The sequence below is a fragment of the Berghia stephanieae genome, chromosome 5 (genome assembly GCF_034508935.2).
Source record: "Berghia stephanieae isolate SIO BIC M18660-M18661 chromosome 5, UCSD_Bste_1.3, whole genome shotgun sequence".
Lineage (NCBI taxonomy): Eukaryota > Metazoa > Mollusca > Gastropoda > Nudibranchia > Aeolidiidae > Berghia > Berghia stephanieae.
In genome coordinates this window covers 30,578,557-30,602,151 of record NC_088364.1, presented here as the reverse complement: position 1 = coordinate 30,602,151, position 23,595 = coordinate 30,578,557, and the positions used below count along the sequence as shown (strand labels likewise).

Sequence of the window (23,595 nt, the reverse complement as noted above, 5' to 3'; positions counted from 1 at the left end):
TTTCGTATATACTGTCACTGTTTTATTGCACCGCTTCAAATGATTGTTTTCCAGTCGTATGACTCAGTGAAATCAGCAACCATTTATTAAAATGTTGGAGATAATAAAACACCGAAAGCTGAATTTAAATTCTTAATTTCGTAGCATGAGTTACATTTTCTATAGTAGACAATAATTACATATTGATTTCTGAATTAACGGTTCAGATTTACATAACATGAGCTGAAGTAATATGGTTAGTTTGTTTTTATGATTTTAAGGGTTTTACAGCGCTTGTAACACATTTATCTAGGTTATATCAGCGCCAGTAAAAATGAAGAAAATGGGATAGTAAAAAGTTCTAGAACTATAATTAAAGCACCCAAGAAAAAGTAAGACATAGGGGAACTGGGAACAAATAGGGATCTGATGTAGATTCCAAGAGCATACCACCAATGTAATTAGTTTGAGATCACCTATAAGTCTCATCCGGACACAAACACAAAATCCAACAAAGAGGAATACACTCAAATGCTTATATTATACATTCAAAATAACAAATAGAATAATTCATAACAGAGAGATAATTTACAAGGAAAAAAATATAATCTCCCAAAACAATAACTATGCATTTGACTGTTTCCCTCCCAGCTAGCCAAGACAATGACAGAAAGCATGTTGGAAAACAGATATAAGGAGATAGAAGACATAGTATGTACCCCCATGCCCACTATGGGAGATCAGGAACCCCACACGGAAGTAATATGGTTTTATCAAGTAAGATTAAAGCATGTTCTAAAAAATAAAGTATCCAATTCATGATTCTAATCAATATCAAAGCAATTATAGTAATAGTATCACATCAACATATTTCAATAATATATTATTTTAAACGTTTATAGGTGGCAAGGGTTTTAGTCCCTTAATCATATCAGCAGCTTTCTCAGCAATCATGACTGTGGGCGCATGCGTATTGGCGGAGACTAAAAATGGCATGATGGATGCGTCCACCACTCTTAAACCTTTCACGCCCTTGACCCTTAATTGTGAATCCACGACAGATGTAGGGTCATCGGAACGTCCCATTTTACATGTACCCGCGGGGTGATAAATTGTGAGGGGAAGCAGTTTTATCACACAAGACCAGTATTCTTTCGACCCAATTGTATATTGCCTGCAAGCTCTTGGTTGTTTTTTGTCAACTAACGTTGATTCCACGCGTTTCAGTGTTTTAGTGTGGCTACTTTTAATACATTCTTCTACACCTTTTACTAAAAGGTCAAGGTCATCAGGATGATCCAAATAGTTGGCCTGAATGACTGGATATGCCATCGGATTAAGGTTGCGAAGAGTAACACTGCCTCTACTTTTCGGTCGTAGAAGTGAGGTTAAACACGTCCAACCATGAGCGGAAGTATCACTGTCTAATTCCCATTCATTCTTGGGAGACTCTTTAATATGCAACAAGTGCATAAAATATCGGGGAAACATTGCTAGACTAATGTGAAGCTGGAGGTCAGGCCCTTCTGTCAAACTCTTCTCTTTGTTAGTGTGATGAAACGCTAAGATTGGAAGCCCGTTTAGGCTCAAAGTACCAGTGCGGTAGAAGACATATTCAAATAGAGAAGGAACTGAGTATTTGATGTGTTCCAGAATACTTTGATGCAGCTTCATAGGCACTGAAATTGATTCGTTTATAGAAAATGTAACGGGGTACATGACGTGGCCTTGTAGATTTTGACCGACAGGAAGATCTTTGACCAAAGGTACACCCATTTCTTTCAGATGGTCTCTGGGACCAATTCCAGAAAGCATGAGAAGCTGAGGTGACGCCACAGCGCCAGCAGATATAATGACCTCTTTGTTCGCCTTTACGGTCATTGTTTTGCCGTTTTTTACGACAATAACTCCTGTTGCTCTGTCATTTTCTATAATGATCTTAGTGACATGAGCATTGACAACCACATCGAGATTGTCTCGTGTCAATGCGGAACGGATAAAAGATCTTGATCCACTGAATCGTTCTCCGTTTAATATGTTTACTTGACTATATGATACACCGTTCATACTTTCTCCGTTATAATCTGCGTTAAGTGGATAACCAAGTTCTCGAAATGCCTTTATTATTTTGTCATTTATCAAAAGAGAAGAATCATTTTTATTCATAGTGACAGGCATCAGTCCAGATGTACTGTGGTAAGGTGAATTTTTCAGACTCTTTTCTACAACACGTTCACTCTTTTTAAAATAAGATAACACGTGTTGGTAGTTCCAAGTTTGGTCTCCTGTGTAATCCGCCCATCTGTCGTAATCATGACGTGATCCCCTTACGTAGAGCAGCATATTTATTGAACTTGAACCTCCGAGAAGTCTTCCACTTGGCCAAAAAGAGCGATCATGTTCAAATCCCTCCATAATGCCAGCCTTTGGCTCAAGTTTTCGTTGCCACGCTGATTCAGAATTAAGAAGCTCAAACGCCAAACCTGGGACCGAGGATATCTGATTGCCCCGGTCATCTTCACCTGATTCTAATAATAGAACACTGACGTCATTATCTTCTGAGAGGCGATTGGCTATAACTGAGCCAGCAGAGCCTGAGCCCACTGAAAATATTTTAAAAATGGAAAAATTATATAAGTAATAGATTTTTTATTCTAGCTACTCAGTAAATTTGAATACATTTATTACTATTTCATGTTGCAATTTTGTGTCTACTCATCAAGGCAATGATACATTTTTCTTTTGGCATATTATAATTATAAGGCTTTCTGATTTTTACTTTGCAAATTATCAAACCGAATTAACGACTTATGAAGCATCACATTATTTGTATAAGTGACATTATAGGCTGTAATTGCATATCATAGGGGATTTCTATTTGAAATAAAATACAAAGAATATAATATTTAGACCAGAGCATTTTAGATTTATATAAGGACAGATAAAGATGATCCAGAATTAGTCAAACGTTTCAGGTTTAAGACTATTTAAAAGTTTTATTTCGTTTTATAATATGCTCGTATTTCGATTTTAAGAACATAAATATTTCATAGACATTTTATGAAAATTCTTTTTGATTGCAGAGCAATGTAGGTGACATAATGATATAAGAATTCGTCACATATTATCCCGATATATGAATTTATATGTTTAGAAATCCAACATTATGTTTTAACACTATAACAATCTTTTCAACGTTGAAAACGAACTTACAAAAGAAATTTTAGTTGACACAAAAAGAGTTGTTTTGTTCATTAAGATAGTTATTTTATATAGATACTGTCAAAAGAAAAATTTAAAATCTTACCTATAATGTAGTCATATGTGCTATTCGGCTCAAATTTCAGTGGGGTTTGTAGGAATTTTTGTATGGCGAGTTTATAGGCAAGGAAGCTGAGTAAGGGCACCAAGAAAACACTGATTAATATCCATTTGTACATTGTGATGATCGCGCGATGGCTGTTTCTCTCACGAGATGGTTTGTAGAAATATCTGGTTTAAATACAGTCATAGACAGCTAGAGTAGTTTGGGGGCAACTTTAAATAATTGAGATTTGTATCACAGCATTATGCTCTTAGACCTTTAACACCATTAACGACTGTTTCTAACGTGTGACTCAAATCATAGATTAATGTTTATACTTCATATCGATTGACTCATTTTACTTGCATATGGAGCCAACCAACCGGCCCGTTTCAGGCCTTGTAAGACATATAAAAATTGAGATTTTATATAGCGCAATATCCACTAAACGTGCTCAAAGCGCTTTACAAGGGTCACTGGCCAACAGCAACACTTAACATATAGGATTCACTGGACATGACGCCTGTTAGGCGATATTAAAACTTTTTTCCGACAGAGACAACGTCGTTTCCGGCCAGGTACTCATTTTACACCTGAGTACGGTGAGAGAATGTGAGTAAAGAGCCTTTGCAAAGGACTCAACTATGCGTCGAGCGAGGCTCGAACCCAGGACCTTCCAATCCGAAAGCGAGTGTACTACCACTAGACGGCATAGCCGCACAACATATATGTCCTGCAATCTTAAAATATTCCTCAATATTCTTTAACAAATGGCGCCATGGTATTATTATCATTATTATCATTATCATTGTCATTATCATTGTCATCATCATCATCATCATCATCATCATCACTATCATTATTATTATCATCATCATCAAAATAAATGTACATTTATATAGCGCTTATATCGTTTCGAAGCGCTTCAGATTGACCATCAATCAAAACATTACATACTGCAGATTCGGACACAAGAACACAAGCTCACATGCATCTGATCAACACACGCACACACATACACACAAAGACATCCATATACACACTGCACACAGACACACACATATATATATATATATATATATATATATATATATATATATATATCTTTTGATATTATATATATATATATATTATATTATATATATATATATATATATATATATATATATATATATATATATATATATATATATATATATATATATATATATATATATATTATATAAAATATAATATTTCAATAGGTTCACTGTTGTTGGATGGGACTTTATTCCCATTTTCGGTCAATACATTTGTCAATATTTGTCCATACATTTTGTAATAATATCGAAAAATTCCCGGCTTCTGTCAAACGGCGAAGATTACTTATGGTGAAATCCTCATCTATTGTGATAACTTTGAGCCCCTTTTTCTCCTGCTTACTAATTTTAGAACAACAGGACGGGGCGGACATTGTGTCTAAGTTTTCCAGAACAGTGAATCGCATAAATCCGTCTTTTGATTTTTTAAATTGTTTTTAAGGGTTTTACGGCGCTTGCAACACATTTAGATCATATCAGCACCAGTAAAAAGGAAGAAAATTGGATAGTAAAACCATTCTAGATGTACAATTAAAAGGACTTGAGGAAAAAGTTAGACGAGGGAATGGTTCAAATAGGCAACAGAATTAGATTCCAAGAGCACATTATCAATGCACTTACTTTCAGATCACTTAAAAGTCTCACCCAGACACCAGCACAAGTATCCGCTAAGAGGAACACATTCAAATGTTTACAAACCAAATGTTAAAAATAAAAAACAACAGAGAGATGATTTACAAGGAAAAAAATTCATCTCCCAAAATTATAAATATACATTCCGACTGTTGTCCTCCCAGCCAAGGTCTCTGGTCAGAGTCAGGACAAAACTAAGTAATCTCATTCCAAGACAAAGACAGAACGCAATTGGAAAACAGGTATATGGACATAGAAGACACAGCAAGTACCTCCCTGTCCACTATCAATCAGTGTATTTTGTTTGAGATTACCTAAATGCCTCACCCAGACACAAGCGCAGGTCCCTACTAAGAGGAACACACTCAAATGTTTACAAATCATGTTAAAATTAACAAAAAAATAACAGCACATTACAGAGAGATGATTTGCCAGGAAAAAAAAATCATCTTCCAAAGCTATAACTATACATTCGACTGCTTCCCTTCCAGCCAAGGACTCCGGTCATGGTCAGGGCAAAACTAAGTAATCTCATTCCATGACGATTATGGAGAGCAAATGGAAAACAGATACAGGGGATCGAAGACACAGCAAGTACCTCCCTGCCAACTATGGGAGGTTGGGAACCCCACCCAGGATAATCTTTTTTTATTTCCTTTTACTTTATTATCATTTTAACGTCATCAACTCAAGAAGAACTGACAATGTCAATGTCAACGAGTCGGAAGAAATTGAAATGTTAGAACACTGTTCCGATTTAGTGGTCTATAATATCAACTACCATAGAAGCATGGAATCTGAAAGTAAATCAATCCAAAACAGAATATACAAAAATCAACAGAAATTTAAATGAATGGAAAAGTGTACTTAAACTAGGCAATTTGATCAACGAAAATGAAGACATCAGGAAACGAAAGCAGCTGGCCACCAATGCATTCAACTAACTCCAAAATTTATGGAATAGAAATAACATAATCAGTGAGAATAAACGAATACAGATTTACGAGGCACTGATTATTCCGATATTCACATATAATTGTGGAACCTGGTGCCTCACAAAAAAGAACTTAGAAAGTCTCGATTCATACCGTTGTAAACAATTACGTCGTGTAATCGGAATCTATTGGCCAGAGACTATTTCAAATACTGATCTCTTTGAAAAAACCAGGGTCCAACGCCTGAGTACAATAATAAAAGAACAGCGATTGAGGCTATTTGATCACATCTTACGTCGAGAAGATAACATCCCAGCCCAAACTGCAATGACAGAATATTTCCTTCATGGCAAAAATATGTAGGGAGACCACCAACATCAATAGTACTTACCCTGATGCAGGACCTCTCTACATATCAGAAATTTCTGGATTCAGATGAGGCCGAATTAATCCCTGAAAAACTAAGATCTTGACAGCCTCAAAACTCTGACCCAGGACCGTGACCAATGGAAACGATTAACAACATCGATAGAGAGAGCAGCTATACTTATCGACCATGACTGAATCACACAATTCTCAGCAAGCGTCATTCGGACTGCGAAGCTTGTTTGTTTTGTTTTTGAGGGTTTTATGGCGCTTGCAACACATTAAGGTCATATCAGCGCCAGTAAAAAGGGAAAAATGGGATAGTAAAAAGTTCTAGAATTACAATTAAAGCACCCAAGAATAAGGCAGACAAAGGGGAATTTGTTCAAAAGAGAACAGATGTAGATTCCAAGAGCACACTATCAGTGTACTTAAATTGAGATCACCTAAAAGTCTCATCCAGACACAAGCACAGGTCCCAACTAAGAGGAATACACTCAATGTTTACAAATTATATATAATACATAAATAAAACATAATAGAGTGCATAACAGAGAGATGATTTACAAGGAAAAAAATATCATCTTCCAAAACTAACTATACAATTTGACTGTTTCCCTCCTAGCCAAGGTATCCAGCCGGGGCTAGGACAAAACCAAGTAATCTCATTCCAAGACAAAGACAGAAAGCATGTTGGAAAACAGACATAGGGGGATAGAAGACATAGTATGTACCTCCCTGCCCGCGGACTGCGAAGCTTACTCCTACTACTACTACTACTACTACTACTACTACTATTGTATCAACACTATCTATGAGTGAACTGATTTAAACAATATGATTTACAATCGTAATCATGGATTTACTAACAGGATATGCCAACTAAGTTAAAAATAATGGGATTTAATGAAAATCAAAAACATATGACGTCCATTTTATTGAAAACTGTTCAACCTCAGATCATAAGATTCTAAAAGCGAGTTGGTAATAATTGGGTCAATTTGTGTAAAAAATAAGACCAATATAAAAGGAAAACCAAAACCAGTAAACAATCCGAAATGGACCGAAACCGACGTGTACATATATGCAGGTTGACATCCGAAAGCAATTATGTGCCTAGTTTAACACTCTTGTAATGGACAATATTTTGCGTCATTATTTTGGTTATCAGACAAGCAATTAAGTGCACTTCGGCCGAAAAGCTTAACTTTCTGACAGCTACAAAAGCAGAGTGGCGCCAACTGCGTGTTATATAGCAATGAAAATGTTTCCAATAACATTAAATTGTACTTACAATAAATGCTAATGCTTGAAATCAGCCTCCGAGCTTAAGGAATAGGAGAAAATGATGATTTGTGCACTTATGGCTAGCAATACAACAATGAAGGCTGTGATCGGAGTTACTTTAATGGCATGATAAGAAGTTGATAAAGACCATAGATTTATACGTGTTCAATGATCTACATTTCGGTGGTTGATCCAAGATGTTATATTTATGCATTGCTTCTTTTCTTTCTTACAGCCACGCTCTTAACCATTTAGCTGTCGTACTCTGAAAAAAAACACGGAATTGGAAATTTGGTCAGAAAATTCGTCCTTCAAATATTGATCGATTTAAATAACTCTTTTTTGTCAAAAACTCTCAAACCTGGGATTTCGCGAAGTTCTAGATTTGAGAGTTGTTTTTTTTTTTCTAAGATGAGGGCCATTTAAATCGGTGAATAGTTAGTTGAAGGACGAGTTTTCTGGCCAAATTTTCAAAAAACATGTCTTTCCAGGTTATGGTAGTGCCCAGTGTATTGTTACACCAAAAAGCAGTCGTTGATAAGAGACATATCTGTCGACCCAGATCGTGTAATTTACATCTATTATACTTTACACACCAACTTAACCCATAGGCTGTTGAACCTTTGGTAACGGCTGTGCCTACTTAGGTTATCAAGATAAATAATCGTGACACATAATGTATACGTCGGATTTTTCTCTTATTGTTTTGTATTGCTTACTTTAAATATAAAGTGATAAATGAATGTGACCCGCCGCCATATTCAATCCGAGTTGTAAGGGGTGAATCTGACCTTAAAGATTTGGAAAAGTGTGTATGAAACAATAGCAGGCAAAACAACAAAGAAAAATACAAGAAAAAAAACATTTCCCAAAATCAGTCTTCGTCGACTTTTTCAAATCTTTATCTACACCATTGTCTGTTCCCTAATTTGTCAAACTGACCGTAGCATTCCAAAAGCCTGACATTGATAAAAAAAAGTGCGTCACAATGTAAGGTCAAGACCACCAAAATAAATAATACACAAAAAAAGAGAGAATAGTGGGTGCATTCAATTATGTTTAACCAATGGACCAATAGGTTTCTTGAGCACTACTAACAGCAATTCACTAGGCGGAGCACTAACATGAAATTGAGTAAAAATACAAGTTTCAGTGTTAGGCTTTAAGTTAACGACAGCTATGATCTGACCAAAGACCCCCCCCCCCCATAATATATATATATATATATAATATATATATATATATATTATATATAATATATAGTAAAACGCAACTATTTTCAAAGGTTGACAACTGATTTGTCAAAAACTGCCAGAATTAAAACAAAAGAAAGAACAACCGATTTTGATAAAATGAAGTAAAATGTATTTCCATTACGTCAACAATATTTTATTGCTTAATTTTTACAGAGTCAAAATCAAGACTTTGAAAGAAATTCTCGCTTTGTATAAATAACGCGTCTGCAAAAGACCCCACCCAGCCAAGCAATCCCATTCAAAGTGAAAGCAACCTCGAAAATTGATTGTTTTTAATGGTTTTACGGCGCTTGCAACATGATTAGGTCATACCAGCGCCAGTAAAAAGGAAGAAAATGGGATAGTAAAATTTTCTAGAATTACAGTTAAAGCATCTAAAATAAGGGAGAAAGAGGGGAGTTGGTTCAAATAGGAAACAGATGTAGATTCCAAGAGCACACTATCAGTGTACTTAGTTTGAGATCACTAAATGTCTCATCCAGACACAAGCACAGGTCCCCGCCAACAGGAACACAATTGTTTCCAAATCATACATATATAAAAGGAAAATAAAATACAGTGCACAACAGAGAGATGATTTACAATGAAAAAAATATCATCTCCCAAAACTAACCATACATATGTCTGTTTCCCTCCCAGCCAGGGTTTCTGGCCAGGGCCAGGACAAAACCAGGTAATCTCATTCCAAGACAAAGGCAGAAAACAAGTTGGAAAACAGATATAGGGGGGATAGAAGACAGTATGTACCTCCCTGCCCACTATGAGAGGTCAGGAACCACACCCAGAACCTCGAAAAGGAAAACAAAAGATAGGTTTTGTTTGTTTTGTCTTTAAGGGTTTTACGGCGCTTGCGACATGTTTAGGCTATATCAATGCCAGTAAAAAGAAGAAAATGGAATAGTCAAAATATTTTAGATTTACAACCAAAGGACACAAAAAGTAAGACAAAGGGGAATTGGTTCTAATAGGGCTTCTAAGAGCATACCATCAATGTACTTTGAGATCACCTTAAAGTCTCATCTAGACACCAGCACTAAGATCCCACTAAGAGGAACACGCTCAAATGTTTACAGAATACATAGCTAACAATACATAACAGGGAGATGATTTACAAGGAAAAAATATAATCTCCCAAAACCATAACTATACAATTGACCGTTTCTTTCCTAGTCAAGGACTCCAGTCAGGGCTGGGACAAAACTAAGTAATCCCATTCCAAGACAAAGATAGAAAGCAACTCAACTCGGAGAACAGAAATAAGGGGATAGAAGACACAGCGTGACCACCTGTCCACCCTGGGAAGTCAAAGGGCTCTGCCCAGGGAAATAATAATATAAATAGGGATAAAAAAAACACTTCAAAAGTGTTATCAGAGAAAGTAAAACGACCCCACGACACAACCGTAGTTGAAATAACACATTGCATGAGACATATAAGACTAAAAAGACTATAAACAGAATAAGGTTGGCGCTGACTTTGAAAATTACATTTTTATATCCTTTTATCCAGGTTGCTCTTGTCTTTGTTCTGGGTTAATTGCTTGTTTTCCCTAATAGTGGTAGGGTTCACTGGCTGAGAGGGAGGCAGTTGTGTATAGTTCCTTTATTTGAGAGATGTTTTTTTTCTCTTGAAAACCATCTCTTTATTGTGTAATACTATAGTTAGAATATATTTGACTTTCTAAACACGAAAGTATTCCAATTAGCGGGATCATTCTAGGGTTGGGAATATCAAGATAGGTGCATTGATCAGATTGCCGTGCAATCCATTGTATCCTATTTGAATTTGTCCTCTTTGTCTTACTTTTTTTCGTTCCTGCTTTTAGCTTCAGATCTGCAACTTTTCTTCCTTTTTATCGGCGTTAAATGAGCTAAATGTATCGCAAGCGCCGTAAAATAGTGACCTTTCCGCCGAAATTGGGGGGTCAAAAAGATCCCACCCTATGCTGACTGTCGTGAAATTTACTAATTCCTTGCTGTTTTTTATAACTTTCGTGGTCTGCCACACACAATTCTACAATGACTATGTTGTATTTTTGGTGTGTGTTCCGAGTCAATAGAAAGTTGCATTATAAGCCAAGAAATATTTTCGAAAACTATGAGTCGTTAAAAACTATGACATGCAGTAGCCTTATCATTGGCACGGCTAATCAGGTTAATTAACCTATTATTGTCATATTTATACGAAAACCATCGACTGATCCTTAGAATCGATTGAAATACTGTAAGAAACGTAAATGTTTTTGTTTTAAGGACTTTATAGCGTCTGAGACAAATTTGGGTCAATTCAGCTACATTGTAATTGGATAGTAATTGGATAGTTAAAAAAGTCTAGATCTACAATTAAGTTTAAGTTTTTAAGGGTTTTACGGCGCTTGCAACACATCAAGGTCATGTCAGCGCCAGTAAAAAGGAAGAAAATGGGTAGTAAAAAGTTCTAGAATTACAATTAAAGCACAAAACAAAAGGTGAGGCAAAGGGGAATTGGATCAAATAGGGAACAGGTGTAGATTCCAAGATCTATCAAAGTACTTAGTTTGAGATCACCTAATAGTCTCATCCAGACACAAGCACAGGTCCCAACTAAGAGGAATACACTCAAATGTTTACAAATCATATAATAAAATATGTAAACTAAACATAATGAAATGCATAACAGAGAGATGATTTACAAAGAAAAAAATATCTGCTCCCAAAACTATAACTATGCATTCGCCTGTTTCCCTCCCATCCAAGGAACTCCGGCCAGGGTCACGACAAAACTAAGTAATCGCATTCCAAGACAATGACAGGAAGCAATTGGAAAACGGGTATGGGGGTATAGAAGACACAGCTTGTACCTCAGTGATCTACAATTAAAAGGGTATGAGAAAAATTAAGTCAAAAGGGAAGAGTCCAAATAACGAACAGATGTAGATTCCAAGAGCATGATATCAGTGTACCTACTTAGTTTGAGATCACCTCAATGTCTAATCTATACACAAGCACAGTATACACAATTATTTACACATCATGTGTTCAAAATAAAATTATTATAACAACTTGGGAGAGAAATGATATATAATGATAAAAATTTCATCTCCAAAAACTATAACAACTATACAATTTTCAACTGTTTCCCTCTCGGCTAAGGATTTCGGCCAGTCCATATGACAAAATCAAGTATCTCGTTCCAAGACTAAGACAGGAAGCAAGTGGGAAACCAGTAAAAAGGCGGCGGAAGACAGCAAATAACCTCTCTGTCCACTATGAGAGGACTAAAAACCCACCTAGTAAATGTACTGTACATTAAATCAATTCCGGCAGAAAACGTTTACTTCTGTTAGTTTTTAAGGGTTTAACGGCGCTTGCAACACATTTAGGTCATATCTGTAAAAAGGAGGAATTGGGATAGTCAGATTTACAATGGAATGCACACAAGAAAAAGTGAGACAATGGGAATGGTTCAAATAGGAAACATGTAGATTCCAATAGCCAAACATGAATATACTTAATTTGAGATTACCTAGAAGTCTCATCCAGACACCAGCACAGAGTCCTATTTAGGAGGAACACACTCAAATGCTTACATCATACATTCAAAACAACACATATAGCAATGCGTAACAGAGTGATAATAATTTACAAGGGAAAAAAATATCATCTCCCAAAAACTAAAACGATACATTTGACTGTTTCCCTCTCAGCTAAGGCCCCAGAATAGGGAAAAGACAAAACCAAGTAAGGGAGCGTTCACATATTACGTCATCAGCTAGGGGGGGGGGGTCTACCAAATGTTGACATGTGTTGACATGGGGGAGGGGGGGGGGGTCAGACCCAAGATGATGTCATCAAAACATAGGCAAATTAGGCCTATTTTATTAAATGCAAGAGCGAACTTTCCCTAAACGTTCATTGTATCACTCCTCGATCACAGCAATGAAAGACCATTCACGAAAATGCGGCATACAAGAAGAACAGCAAATGGGAGAAAGTGATGACGATGAAGATGAAATTGATGATACTATTTATAGCACATTGCCAGAGGTCCAAGGCAGAAACATTTTTGAATCAATTAATTTTATGTTTGGAAATTGAAACAGAAATTCATTCCACTAAAAGACTAATATGCTATAAAATAATTTGCCTCCTATACTATTTTAAATTACACTTTCTGAAATTTTTTTAATAGCACCTGCACCAAGTAGCCTAATCTAAATAATGTTTGTTAGATTTTATCTTTGCAAATTTAAATTTTATGTCCCCATTGTATCGTAAAACATAAATTATCAACAGTTTCTGAAATTAATAAAATGTCTGAATGTGTTTTATCAAACGTTGATAATCAATGTTTATGGTTTGAAAAATGAATAATAAATATTGTGAAATTAAAGTTATCTTTCAGTTTTAATTAAATTAGATGACGTCATCATCTGTTGGGGGAGGGGGGGGGGTCAGGTCAATGATGACAAGTGATGACTTGGGGGAGGGGGGGGTCTAAAAAGGGCAAATTTTTGATGACGTAATATGTGAACGCTCCCTAATCTCATTCCAAGACAAAGAGAGAAAGCAAGATGGAAAACAGATATAGGGCTATAGCCAAGGACGCCAGCCAGAACCAGGACAAAAGCAAGTAACCTCATTCCAATAAAAAGACAGAAAGCAAATTGGAAAGCAGATATAAAGGGATAGAAGACTCAGTACGTGCAACCCTGCCGACTATGGGAGGCCAGGAACCCACCCCAGCATTCTTGGACAAAGATCACTTGAAGATCATAAGAAACATGTTATCAAATACAACATTACAATTTGAATCCGGCAAAGAATTAACAATATAAACCTCAATTGGATCCCCTTAAGGAGACAGTTTGAGTCCAATTCTAGTCACGATATAGCTCGAATCAACCATGAAAGAACTTAAACCAAAATTACCACCAAGAAAGAAAATCACACGTGAATTGAAATCTACGCAGATGATGCAGACATAATCTTTGAATCAGAAGAAATTTCTGGTTTCAGATGAGGCCGAATTAATCTCTGAAGAACAAATACATACTGCAGTGCCCTCCGTACTAAAGTCGCAACAAGACCTGGACAGCCTCAAAACTCTAGCCCAGGATCGTGACCAATGGAAACAATTAACAACACGGATGGATAGAGCAGCTCTAATCATCGAAGTTTTAAAAACCCTGTGGCTGAATCATACATTTCTCAACAAGCGTCATTCAGAATGCCAGGTTTACTACTATAACAAATGATTTTGTCGTCATCTTAATACAGTAAGATCGGGTATAAAGGGGTATTGGAGAAAACAAATAATATTTCGTAATTTTGGTCATTTTTGCCTTTCAATTCAAATGTTTTCATCATATTCTTCCTGACACAAAACCTAACTGAACCAAATGGTCCCATATTAGTCAATATAAGTTATTATTTAATTTGAATAGGCGGTAATGGCGTCCTTCCCTTAATCATATCCGCTGCTTTCTCAGCGATCATAGCTGTTGGCGCATGAGTGTTGCCGGAAACTAAGAAAGGCATAATGGATGCGTCCACCACTCTTAGACCCTTCACGCCCTTAACCCTTAACTGCGAATCCACAACGGTCGACTGGTCATCGATTGGTCCCATTTTGCACGTACCCACAGTAGGATGTTGTCAAACAATGGTTCGAATACGTTTCATGTATGCGTTGTCGACAATCATGTGTGAAATTAGGAGTTTGGTGTCAATCAGTTTTGATTTAATACGTTTCATTGTCTTGGTCTCACAACTTTTAACACATTCCTCTGCGCCTTTTACTAAAAGTTCAAGGTCATCAGGATGATTAAAGTAGTTGGGTTGAATCACTGGAGAGATCATGGGGTCAGGGCTACGCAGACTGACACTGCCTCTACTTTTAGGCCGGAGAAGTGCAGCATAGCAAGTCCAACCGTGACCGGAAGAATTTCCATCTAATACTAATTCTTCTTTTATTGTCTCCTTGATCCTGAAGAAGTGCATAAAATAATTGGGAAACATTGATGGTGCTATCATAAATTGGAGATCTGGTCCTTCTCTCAAACTCTTCTGTGAAAGTGTGATGAAACGCTAGAAGTGGGCAACCATTTTGACCCATCAATCCAGTACCAAAGAACAAATATTCAAAGCGAGATGGAATTACATATTTGATATAATCAAATAAACTTGGTTTAATCTTCAAAGGTTGCGAAATCGATTCGTTTATGGAAAAGGTGACAGGAGTCATAACGTGATCTTGAAGATTTTGACCCACTGGAAGATCTTTGACCACGGGGATGTCCATTTTATTAAGATGATCTCTGGGTCCGATTCCAGAAAGCATAAGAAGCTGAGGTGAAGCCACAGAACCGACCGATAAAATAACCTCTTTGCGTGATTTCACTGAATACTTTTTACCGTTTTTTATTGCAATAATGCCCTCCGCCAAGTTGTTTTTAATGAGGATCTTAGTAACATGAGCATTGACAACCACATCTAGATTTTCCCTGCCCAACGCAGAATGTATAAAAGATCTCGATCCACTGAAACGTTCTCCGTTTAATATGTTCATCTGACTATACGATATGCCGTCCATACGTTCTCCATTGTAATCCGGATTTAATTGATACTTAAGTTCTCGAAAGGCATCTATTATTTTGCCAACTATCAACATAGAAGAGCTGTTTTTATACATTGTGACAGGCATCAGTCCTGATGTACCATGGTAAGGTGAATTACCCAGGGTCTTTTCTACAACACGCTCACTCTTTTTAAAGTATGACAGGACGTGTTGATAGTTCCATGTTTGATCTCCTGTGTAATTCGCCCATTTGTCATAATCATGACGTGATCCCCTTATGTAAAGCATCATATTTATTGAACTAGAGCCTCCAAGAAGCCGTCCACTTGGCCAAAAAGAACGATTATCTTCGATTCCATCCATAATGCCGACCTTTTGCTCTGTTTTTCGTTGCCATGCTGATTCAGTTAGCCAAATCTGGGGGGCCATAGATGGGGTTAGTGATAATCGATTACCTCTGTCATCTGCGCCTGCTTCTATTAAAAGAACTCTGACGTCATTATCTTCCGAGAGCCGATTGGCTAACACTGATCCAGCAGACCCTGCTCCGACTGAAAATGAATATTTGAAACAAAATACCGATTATTCGACCCAATAAGTAAATCAATTTATTCTACATTAATGACATTTGGACAAATTCAACTACACTTTTTAATATATAAGTCCACACTATCGCGATTTTTCTTTCTTGATATGTTATGACTGTCAGGTCGTTACTTTTGGTTTAAAGAAAAAAGAACTAGTATGTAAATGTCTAGATTTTAAATTAGATATCGACTTTGCAATAATTCTACTGATATTGCTGATAACGAAAATAATTGATTTTTTAATTGCATCTAGGTCAAGACAGATACATATATCAATGAATATACACTAAGTCAATCACGGCTGTTCAAGTAATCTTGAGACATGCAATATTTAAACAGTGGTCATTTAGGTCAAGTAAATAAAGCATACAAATTACCAGGAAAATCCACGAATGGAATTCCATACCAATGTGGTGCTTTAAACATCTCAAAAATAAAAACGCTATTTTTTCTAACTTAAATCTACTGGAATACATCTCTTCAGCTTTCAAAAAATTACAGAAGCACACAAAATTGCGTTAAATGAAACATTTGGGCTCAAATCTTTCTTTGACCAATATCAAGAACTGTTTTTCGACGTAAAAGATTTGATTTCAAAGTCTTGCTCTTGTTAAACTGTATTCTATTCCCTCCTAATGGAAGCCTTACCTATAATGTAGTCATATGTACCATTCGGCTCAGCTTTCAATGGAAATTGGCGAAAATTTTGAGAGGCGAATTGAAATGCAAGGTAACTGAGTAAGGGCACCAAGACGACGCTGCCCAGAATCCACCGTTTAGACATGGTGATGATCAATGGTGGTTCCCCTCTCTCTTGGTGCTTTGTGAAATCTTCTGGAACAAAGACATGATGATGTTTAAAACTAGTGATAGGCAATCTACAGAACTGAGACTATACCAGTAGCTACACTATTTACAACATTTTTCTATAATTAAAATAAATAAATAGATAAATAAATAAATAAATAGATAAATAAATAAATAAATAATAGAATCCAAACAGCTCATTTCCAAAGTTTCATCATGCTAGAAACGTTTTATAATGCTTGATCCATCCCTCAAACCAACTGTTATGTCTCACATGGGACAAAAAGTCACTATTAAGCTTTTAAAAAAAAATTAAGAATGTCTCTGCAGATAAATAGCTAGGTTCTTTTTACACTTGAGTGGATTGGTGTAACATGGGATATAGAGCTCACTGCAGAGTTTAGCTTTCATTATCACCCCCCCCCCCCTCCTTACAATCTACTGTGCTCAACATCGCTTAATTTCTTGTAAGACAAGACACCGTGCCACTCTCGAAATAATGATTTTTACTCGTTTTACCACTCGGCTACAAGACGCCACATGACGCCGCAGCGTATTTACAGCATAGTAAGTCAAAAATGGAACAAGCACTATTAGATCAAGAGGATGGAGTTGAAGTGCGACTACTTTAGGATATAGGAGTAGTATATATTTTAAAAATCCTTCATAAATCCCATTAATCAAATTTGTCTTTAGGGTCTATTCCAAGGGAAGACTGGAATAAGAAAGGCGTCAGTCGCAATGCAGCGTCATCAACTGAGCTAGGGCGAAGTGACTTGCTCAAGGCTACACAGCGGAGCTGGCATTTGAACTCAGTACCGCTGAGCCACTCTACCCCACTTTACTTCTGACCTGGAGCTCTCGGTGGATTCGAGAGCCGCTGTAAGCGGCACAAAATTGAGTCGATGCAAGGGCTCTTTACTCGTATTTTCTCACCATTGTGTTTATGTGTGAAATTATGATAAATAGCAGGTAACAAACGTTTTCTGTCTCGAAACTAAAAGATTAGATATCTGAGCCGTACACATGTTTTGTCTCGAGCTATTTGTTACTTCTTGTTGTTGGCTCGGACTCCCTTGTTTGAACACAATTTTGATTTCAATTTAAGTGGATACTGTGCCATAAAAAGCAACGGTTTTGTTTATTTCATGTTTCTATTGATAGAACGAAGTTGACGTCACTCGGGTCTTTATTAATGTCTTTATATTTTTTTTTACATCCGCGTTTATGAGTAATTCTCACTAAACTGTATTATACAGACTTTAAACGTTTAAGGTGACACATAGTTTTTTGTGTTGGTCCTTTATACTTCCGGGTGGCAATGTTGTGAATTTCTTAGCTAAGCGCACACTATAAGTTAATGCACAAGCTTCTGACTTTGATCTCTTATTGGATCTTTTTACACAGAGCGATCAATTGGAGCGATCTATATTCATGTTTTCGTCCAAAAAAGTCATCAATCACATGATTTGTTTCTGTCCAACGATTGGATATTTCTTCAGAAATGTAAACACAATACTTTGTTTATGAAAGTTGTAAGCATACCCATGTGTCAAGTTGAACAAAATGACATATCGTGACGTTAGATCTTCCAAAAACTGAACACTTTTCACTATGTGGGTCACTTTGAGCACATATTCCAATGTGACCAATGACCTCGAGCACATGGAAATGTAATATAGATCATGCCCAATGGCTGACTTGACCTTCTATATAACTTTTAAGAATTATAATTGTTAAAAAACAAAACAAAGTCACCATATATGCCTAGGATGAAATATTCATTTGAGAAAATGAATATACCAGGCGTTAACCTCGTTGCAGCGAGCAACGTAAACCAGATGACTTGCTCATGACTACAAAGCGCAACGGGGGATTTTTTTTATTTTCGTTTTTGTTTTGTTTTAAGGGAATAACTCTCGTAAAAGCAAAGTAATATAGATCATGTCCATTGGCTGACTTGACCTTCTATATAGCTTTTAAGAATTATAATTGTTAAAAAGCAAAACAAAATCACCATTGATGACTTGCTTAAGACAACAAAGCGCGACGGAGGATTTTTTTTCTTTTCGTTTTTTTTTTTTGTTGTTGTTTCCATCAACTACGCTTTACGATACCAACAGCGGGACTCGAACCTCCACAAATCAAAGGCCACTTAACTATAAACAGGGGAAGCCTTCCACAAATTGAATAAATAAACAGCTTGACAAAAGAACAATGGTTTTAAAAAACAACAACATTAAGCTAAGCTAGTGCCAGGAACATGTGGAATGCTAGCCGAAAACTGCATCTACTGTTATTCCTATTAAAATAATAAACCCAATTACTACTCTTGTGTATTGCTGCTGTTGAATACAATCTGTCAGCACTTGAAACCTTCTGGTAGCTTACTCTTACTTAAACTACATTTTGATTGCCAAATGACACAATGAATATCTCTTATTGATAGTTAACTCACATCAAATCCAGAAGAATACACTTGTAATAATTAAAAAATAATATATTATATGTTTGAAACTCCCGAATATTGGTACTTTACAAATTAACAAGGATCATGTTAAATGAACACAAATGAATACACACGGCATCGAAAATTTGTGGAACAGAAACAAGAACACACTCAAACAGTATGTGATCCAGTAACAGCTATCCCATAGTCACCTCAAGTACTTGCCAATCACCCGAAGCAAATCGCGCAGTCCACAGATTCTGAACATCACTCACAATTTTAACACATAAGCGATTGAAAAAAATTCTTAAGGTGTCGCGATGCAATGGGGACGATCGATATTACATTTCCATGTGCTCGAGGTCATTAGTTTCATTGCAACATGTGCTCAAAGTGACCTATATAGTGAAAAGTGTTCACAGATTTTGAACTATCTAACATTACGATTGGTCATGGTGTTCAGCTTGACACATGGGTATGTTTACAACTTTCATAAACAAAGCAGCGTGTTTACATTTGTTCAGAAATGTCCAATCGTTGGACAGCAACAAATCACGTGATATTGACGAAAATATGAATACAGATCGCTCCCATTCTTATCAGTGTGTCAAAATATTCTAATTAGAACTCACAAATAGTGATGCTCATTGATGATTCGGCTTCTAGATATGTGCTGCAGATAGCAATGAGTTATCCCAAATACCTGTCACCTCGTCGAAATAAGCGGCCTTTCAGGTGATGAAATTTATTCACAGCTATTTTAAAAAGTACATGCTTTTCATTCAACTTATCATTGTCTCGAGACATTGTATGCACTTGGCTAAGATGTTCACAACATTGCCATCCGGAAGTATAACTGGCCAAAACACAAAACTGTGTGTAACCATGATCGGTTATAGTCTGGATAATACAGTTTAGTGAGAATTACTCATAAACGCGGATGGCAAAAAACAATATTCAAGACCTGAGTGACGTCAACTTCGAAATATCTATTGGAGGAAAGAAATGAGCTCTTTGTTGTTGTAATTAGACAGCCATTTTAACGCTTAGTTCTCACTAAATTATATCAGTCAGACTATAAACGTTCAAGTTGTGTGTGTCGGTACGTTAGATCCGGCTGTCGGATATTGTTAGTATTTTACTTAAAAGCATAGCATCAATTAAATGCTCAAAATCTGGAAGGCCAACCAATCCAGAATGAAAGCATTGACCAAAGCTGTCCACGAGTCCAGTCTATAGATAGAACGAAGTTGACGTCACTCAGGTCCTTGTTATTGTTTTTTTTTTCTTGCAATCCATATTTGTGAGGAATTCTCACTAAACTGTATCAACCAGACTATAAATAGTTCAAAGATGACGTCACTGAGGCCTTTGTTGTTTTTTGTTTTTTTTTTTTTCACCCGCTTTATAGTAATGCTCTGAACTGTATCAACCTGACTATAAACGTTCATGGATACAACAGTTTTGTGTGTTGGTCCGTTTATAACTCTGATGAAGTTATCACTCTTAGCCAAGGATACTATCATACGTTTAAGTACACACAGTTTTGTGTCTGGTTATATTCGATGACAATGTTGAGTTACTGGCCAAGTGACGCTCAATAGCTAGTGAACGTAATTTCTCAAAAATGCCTAGACCATCTGAGATTTCGTATAACGAGCTTTAGAAATGAGCTTTTCTATAGCCGCAATATCCACTAATGTGCTCACAGCGCTTTAAATGGTCCCTGGCCAACAGCAACATGTAGGGCGGACAACGCCTGTTAGGCGATATTACAATTTTTCGGACAGAGCAATTCTGTTATCGACCAGGTACTCATTTTACACCCGAGTACGGTGAGAGAATGTGAGTACAGTCTTTTCAAGGACTCAACTATGCGCCGAGCGAGGCTCGAACCCAGGACCTTCCAATCCGAAAGCGATTGCCATACCACGAGACAACATAGCCTCACAATGATCGTCTAATCGGCATGAATTCAAGCCGGCTATGGTCCAGTCAAATATTCACTCGCTGTGGATAGCAAAACATGTACAAATAGCTGTAAACATCACACAAATCAATTGCAATCACTTACATATTGCTTGGTGGATTAGATCAAGTCGTTGAGAACTGTTTGCTGCAAGAGAAAGAAAGAAAGATAGAAGGATAGAGAGAAATAAAGAGAGAGATAAAGAGAGGGAGAGTGAGAGAGAGAGAGAGAGAGAGAGAGTTGGAGAGATAAAGAGAGAGAGAGAGATAGATAGATAGATAAGATAGATAGATAGATAGATAGATAGATAGATAGATATATGGATAGATATAGAGAGTTAGTGTGATGTTGGCGCAAAGAGTCTAAAAATAATGCTCAATACAAAATAATGCTTTACCTCCAAAGGAAATGTGCTTCACTGTGTCAATGCTCGAAATCAGATTTGTTTTAATCCAGTCTTGAAATGAGAAGAGAAATAAGTGTATGGCATATTTAGATTCAGTTCTGTGACAATTGCCAGGTCTGAGATCGGGTTAAATCTAATATTTGACCAGTCGTCTGAAAACGCTATCATTGAGAGGTAATCATGCTATTGAAACATGGATTTTAATCTCAACGTATAAAATTTGAATCAAAATAAATTCCTTCATTTGTGTGACCTTAGACTCTATAATCGGATTAATACAATTTAGCGAAAACTACTCATAAAAATGGCTGGCTAAAAATAATAACAAAGATCTGAGTGACGTCAATTTCGTTATATCTATAGACACACTTTTCGTAATCAAATTAATTCGGACACTGTGTGTCATACATTGGCAGGTAGACATGGACTGTCATGTTAAAATATCTAGACAAAAAATAACGAAGCAATTATGACTTCTTCAATACCATGTTTGTCTCGCTTGAGAAATCTTGCTGACGTCGGTGTTACTGAAAAATCAAATTGTTATAGTGGTCTGATAAAACGTCGCATATGGTGGATATCAATTTGAACAATTTGGGATCTCTGAAGTTTATACAAATGCAATTCTCCTCAAGTAAAATTTAGTTAAAATTGTCAAAACATTTTTATTTAGAGACAAAGTTGAAGCTATTTCATTTGACCAAATTCTTCTTTTTATACTAGTTTTAACTTTTTTTAAAAACATTAATACATCTCGAAAACGGTCTCTGCGACATCCACACCTTTTGTCAGATCAAAACACATACGTTTTCGATGACATTGCAGCAAAGGGTGAGATATGGATATGATGTTTGTCTTCAAATTTCTTTGTAAGGGCCGTGTCTTATCAGATAAAGCACATGAAAAGATTGCTTTTTAGAAAACGCAAAGACGGGAAAGATCTTTCTGGTTATCCGAGTTTTCCCATTAATTTAATAAACTGGTGGAGAGCTCAAATCTTTTGCTGGGAAATGATGGCTGTAAGGAGTGTGTACTCATCTATTCTATTATTCTATTCGTCTACAGTGATGGGAGCAACCTATATTCATGTTTCCGTCCAACCTAGTCATCGATCATATGATATGTTGCTGTCCAACGATTGGTAATTTCTCAATAAATGTAAACACGCTGCTGTGTTTATGAAAATTGTAAACATACCCACGTGTCAAGCTGAGTAATGACCAATTGTGTGTTGGATATTTCTCAAACTGTGAACACTTTTCACTATGCGGGTCATTCTGAGCACGTATTCCAATGTGACCAATGACCTCGAGCACATGGAAAGGTAATATAGGTCGCCCCCATTAGTAATGTTGAAATTAACATAGATCGAGACGACTCGTTTGAGCCATAAACAGTCCGTTAATAAAACCTGAAGGTGCGTGCAAATGAATCTGACAACAGCACGGCCAATGGCGATTCTCAAAATCAAATGACCGATCATTATGCCCTTGCAAATTCTTAATAATCATTTGATTCAACGGGTGATAGAAGTACCCCTAATTTTTTAAAGGCTTGCAAATTATTTGTATATATCAATATGTAAAAATAGTTTTATAATATTTCAACTTGGGCACGATCTTTATTACATTTCCATTTGCTCGAGGTCATTGGTCACATTGCAAAGTGTGCTCAAAATGACCCATATAGTGAAAAGTGTTCACAATTTAAGAAATACCCAACGCGACAATGGGTCATTTTGCTCAGCATGACTCATGGGGGTATGTTTACAACTTTCATAAACAAAGCAGCGTGTTTGGATGCATTGAGAAATGTCCAATCGCAACAAATCATGTGATTGATGACTAGGTTGGACGAAAACATGAATATAGATCGCTCCCATTCTGTGTTAGTTGCCTGTATGGAAATATTTAAAAGAATAGATTAGGCAACACAACTACTCTCTCAAACTCCTTATATCTGTTGCCATCCGCCTCTCAC

General features: G+C 36.5%; 2 protein-coding genes across 3 annotated transcripts; both read right to left on the bottom strand.

The window, feature by feature from the left end:
- On the bottom strand, window positions 1-8,322 carry LOC144972745 (glucose dehydrogenase [FAD, quinone]-like). Its single transcript, XM_078914332.1, has 4 exons — window positions 7,945-8,322; window positions 7,591-7,848; window positions 3,287-3,471; window positions 1-2,582 (listed from the first exon to the last, which is right to left on the bottom strand). Exons 3-4 carry the CDS (start codon window positions 3,417-3,419, stop codon window positions 868-870), a joined length of 1,848 nt encoding a protein of 615 aa, XP_078770458.1. The 5' UTR covers window positions 3,420-3,471; window positions 7,591-7,848; window positions 7,945-8,322; the 3' UTR covers window positions 1-867.
- Window positions 8,323-13,331: 5,009 nt separating this feature from the next.
- On the bottom strand, window positions 13,332-21,807 carry LOC144972747 (alcohol dehydrogenase [acceptor]-like). 2 transcript variants are annotated; one of them, XM_078914338.1, is made up of 3 exons: window positions 21,607-21,807; window positions 16,633-16,818; window positions 13,332-15,948 (listed from the first exon to the last, which is right to left on the bottom strand). In XM_078914338.1, the coding sequence occupies exons 2-3, from the start codon at window positions 16,766-16,768 to the stop codon at window positions 14,717-14,719; spliced, it is 1,368 nt and encodes a 455-aa protein (XP_078770464.1). In that variant the 5' UTR covers window positions 16,769-16,818; window positions 21,607-21,807; the 3' UTR covers window positions 13,332-14,716. The 2 variants fall into 2 exon arrangements, with proteins under 2 accessions (XP_078770464.1, XP_078770466.1); XM_078914340.1 differs by having other exon boundaries at window positions 14,544-15,948; window positions 16,633-16,815; window positions 21,607-21,789.
- Between the last annotated feature and the right edge of the window lie 1,788 nt (window positions 21,808-23,595).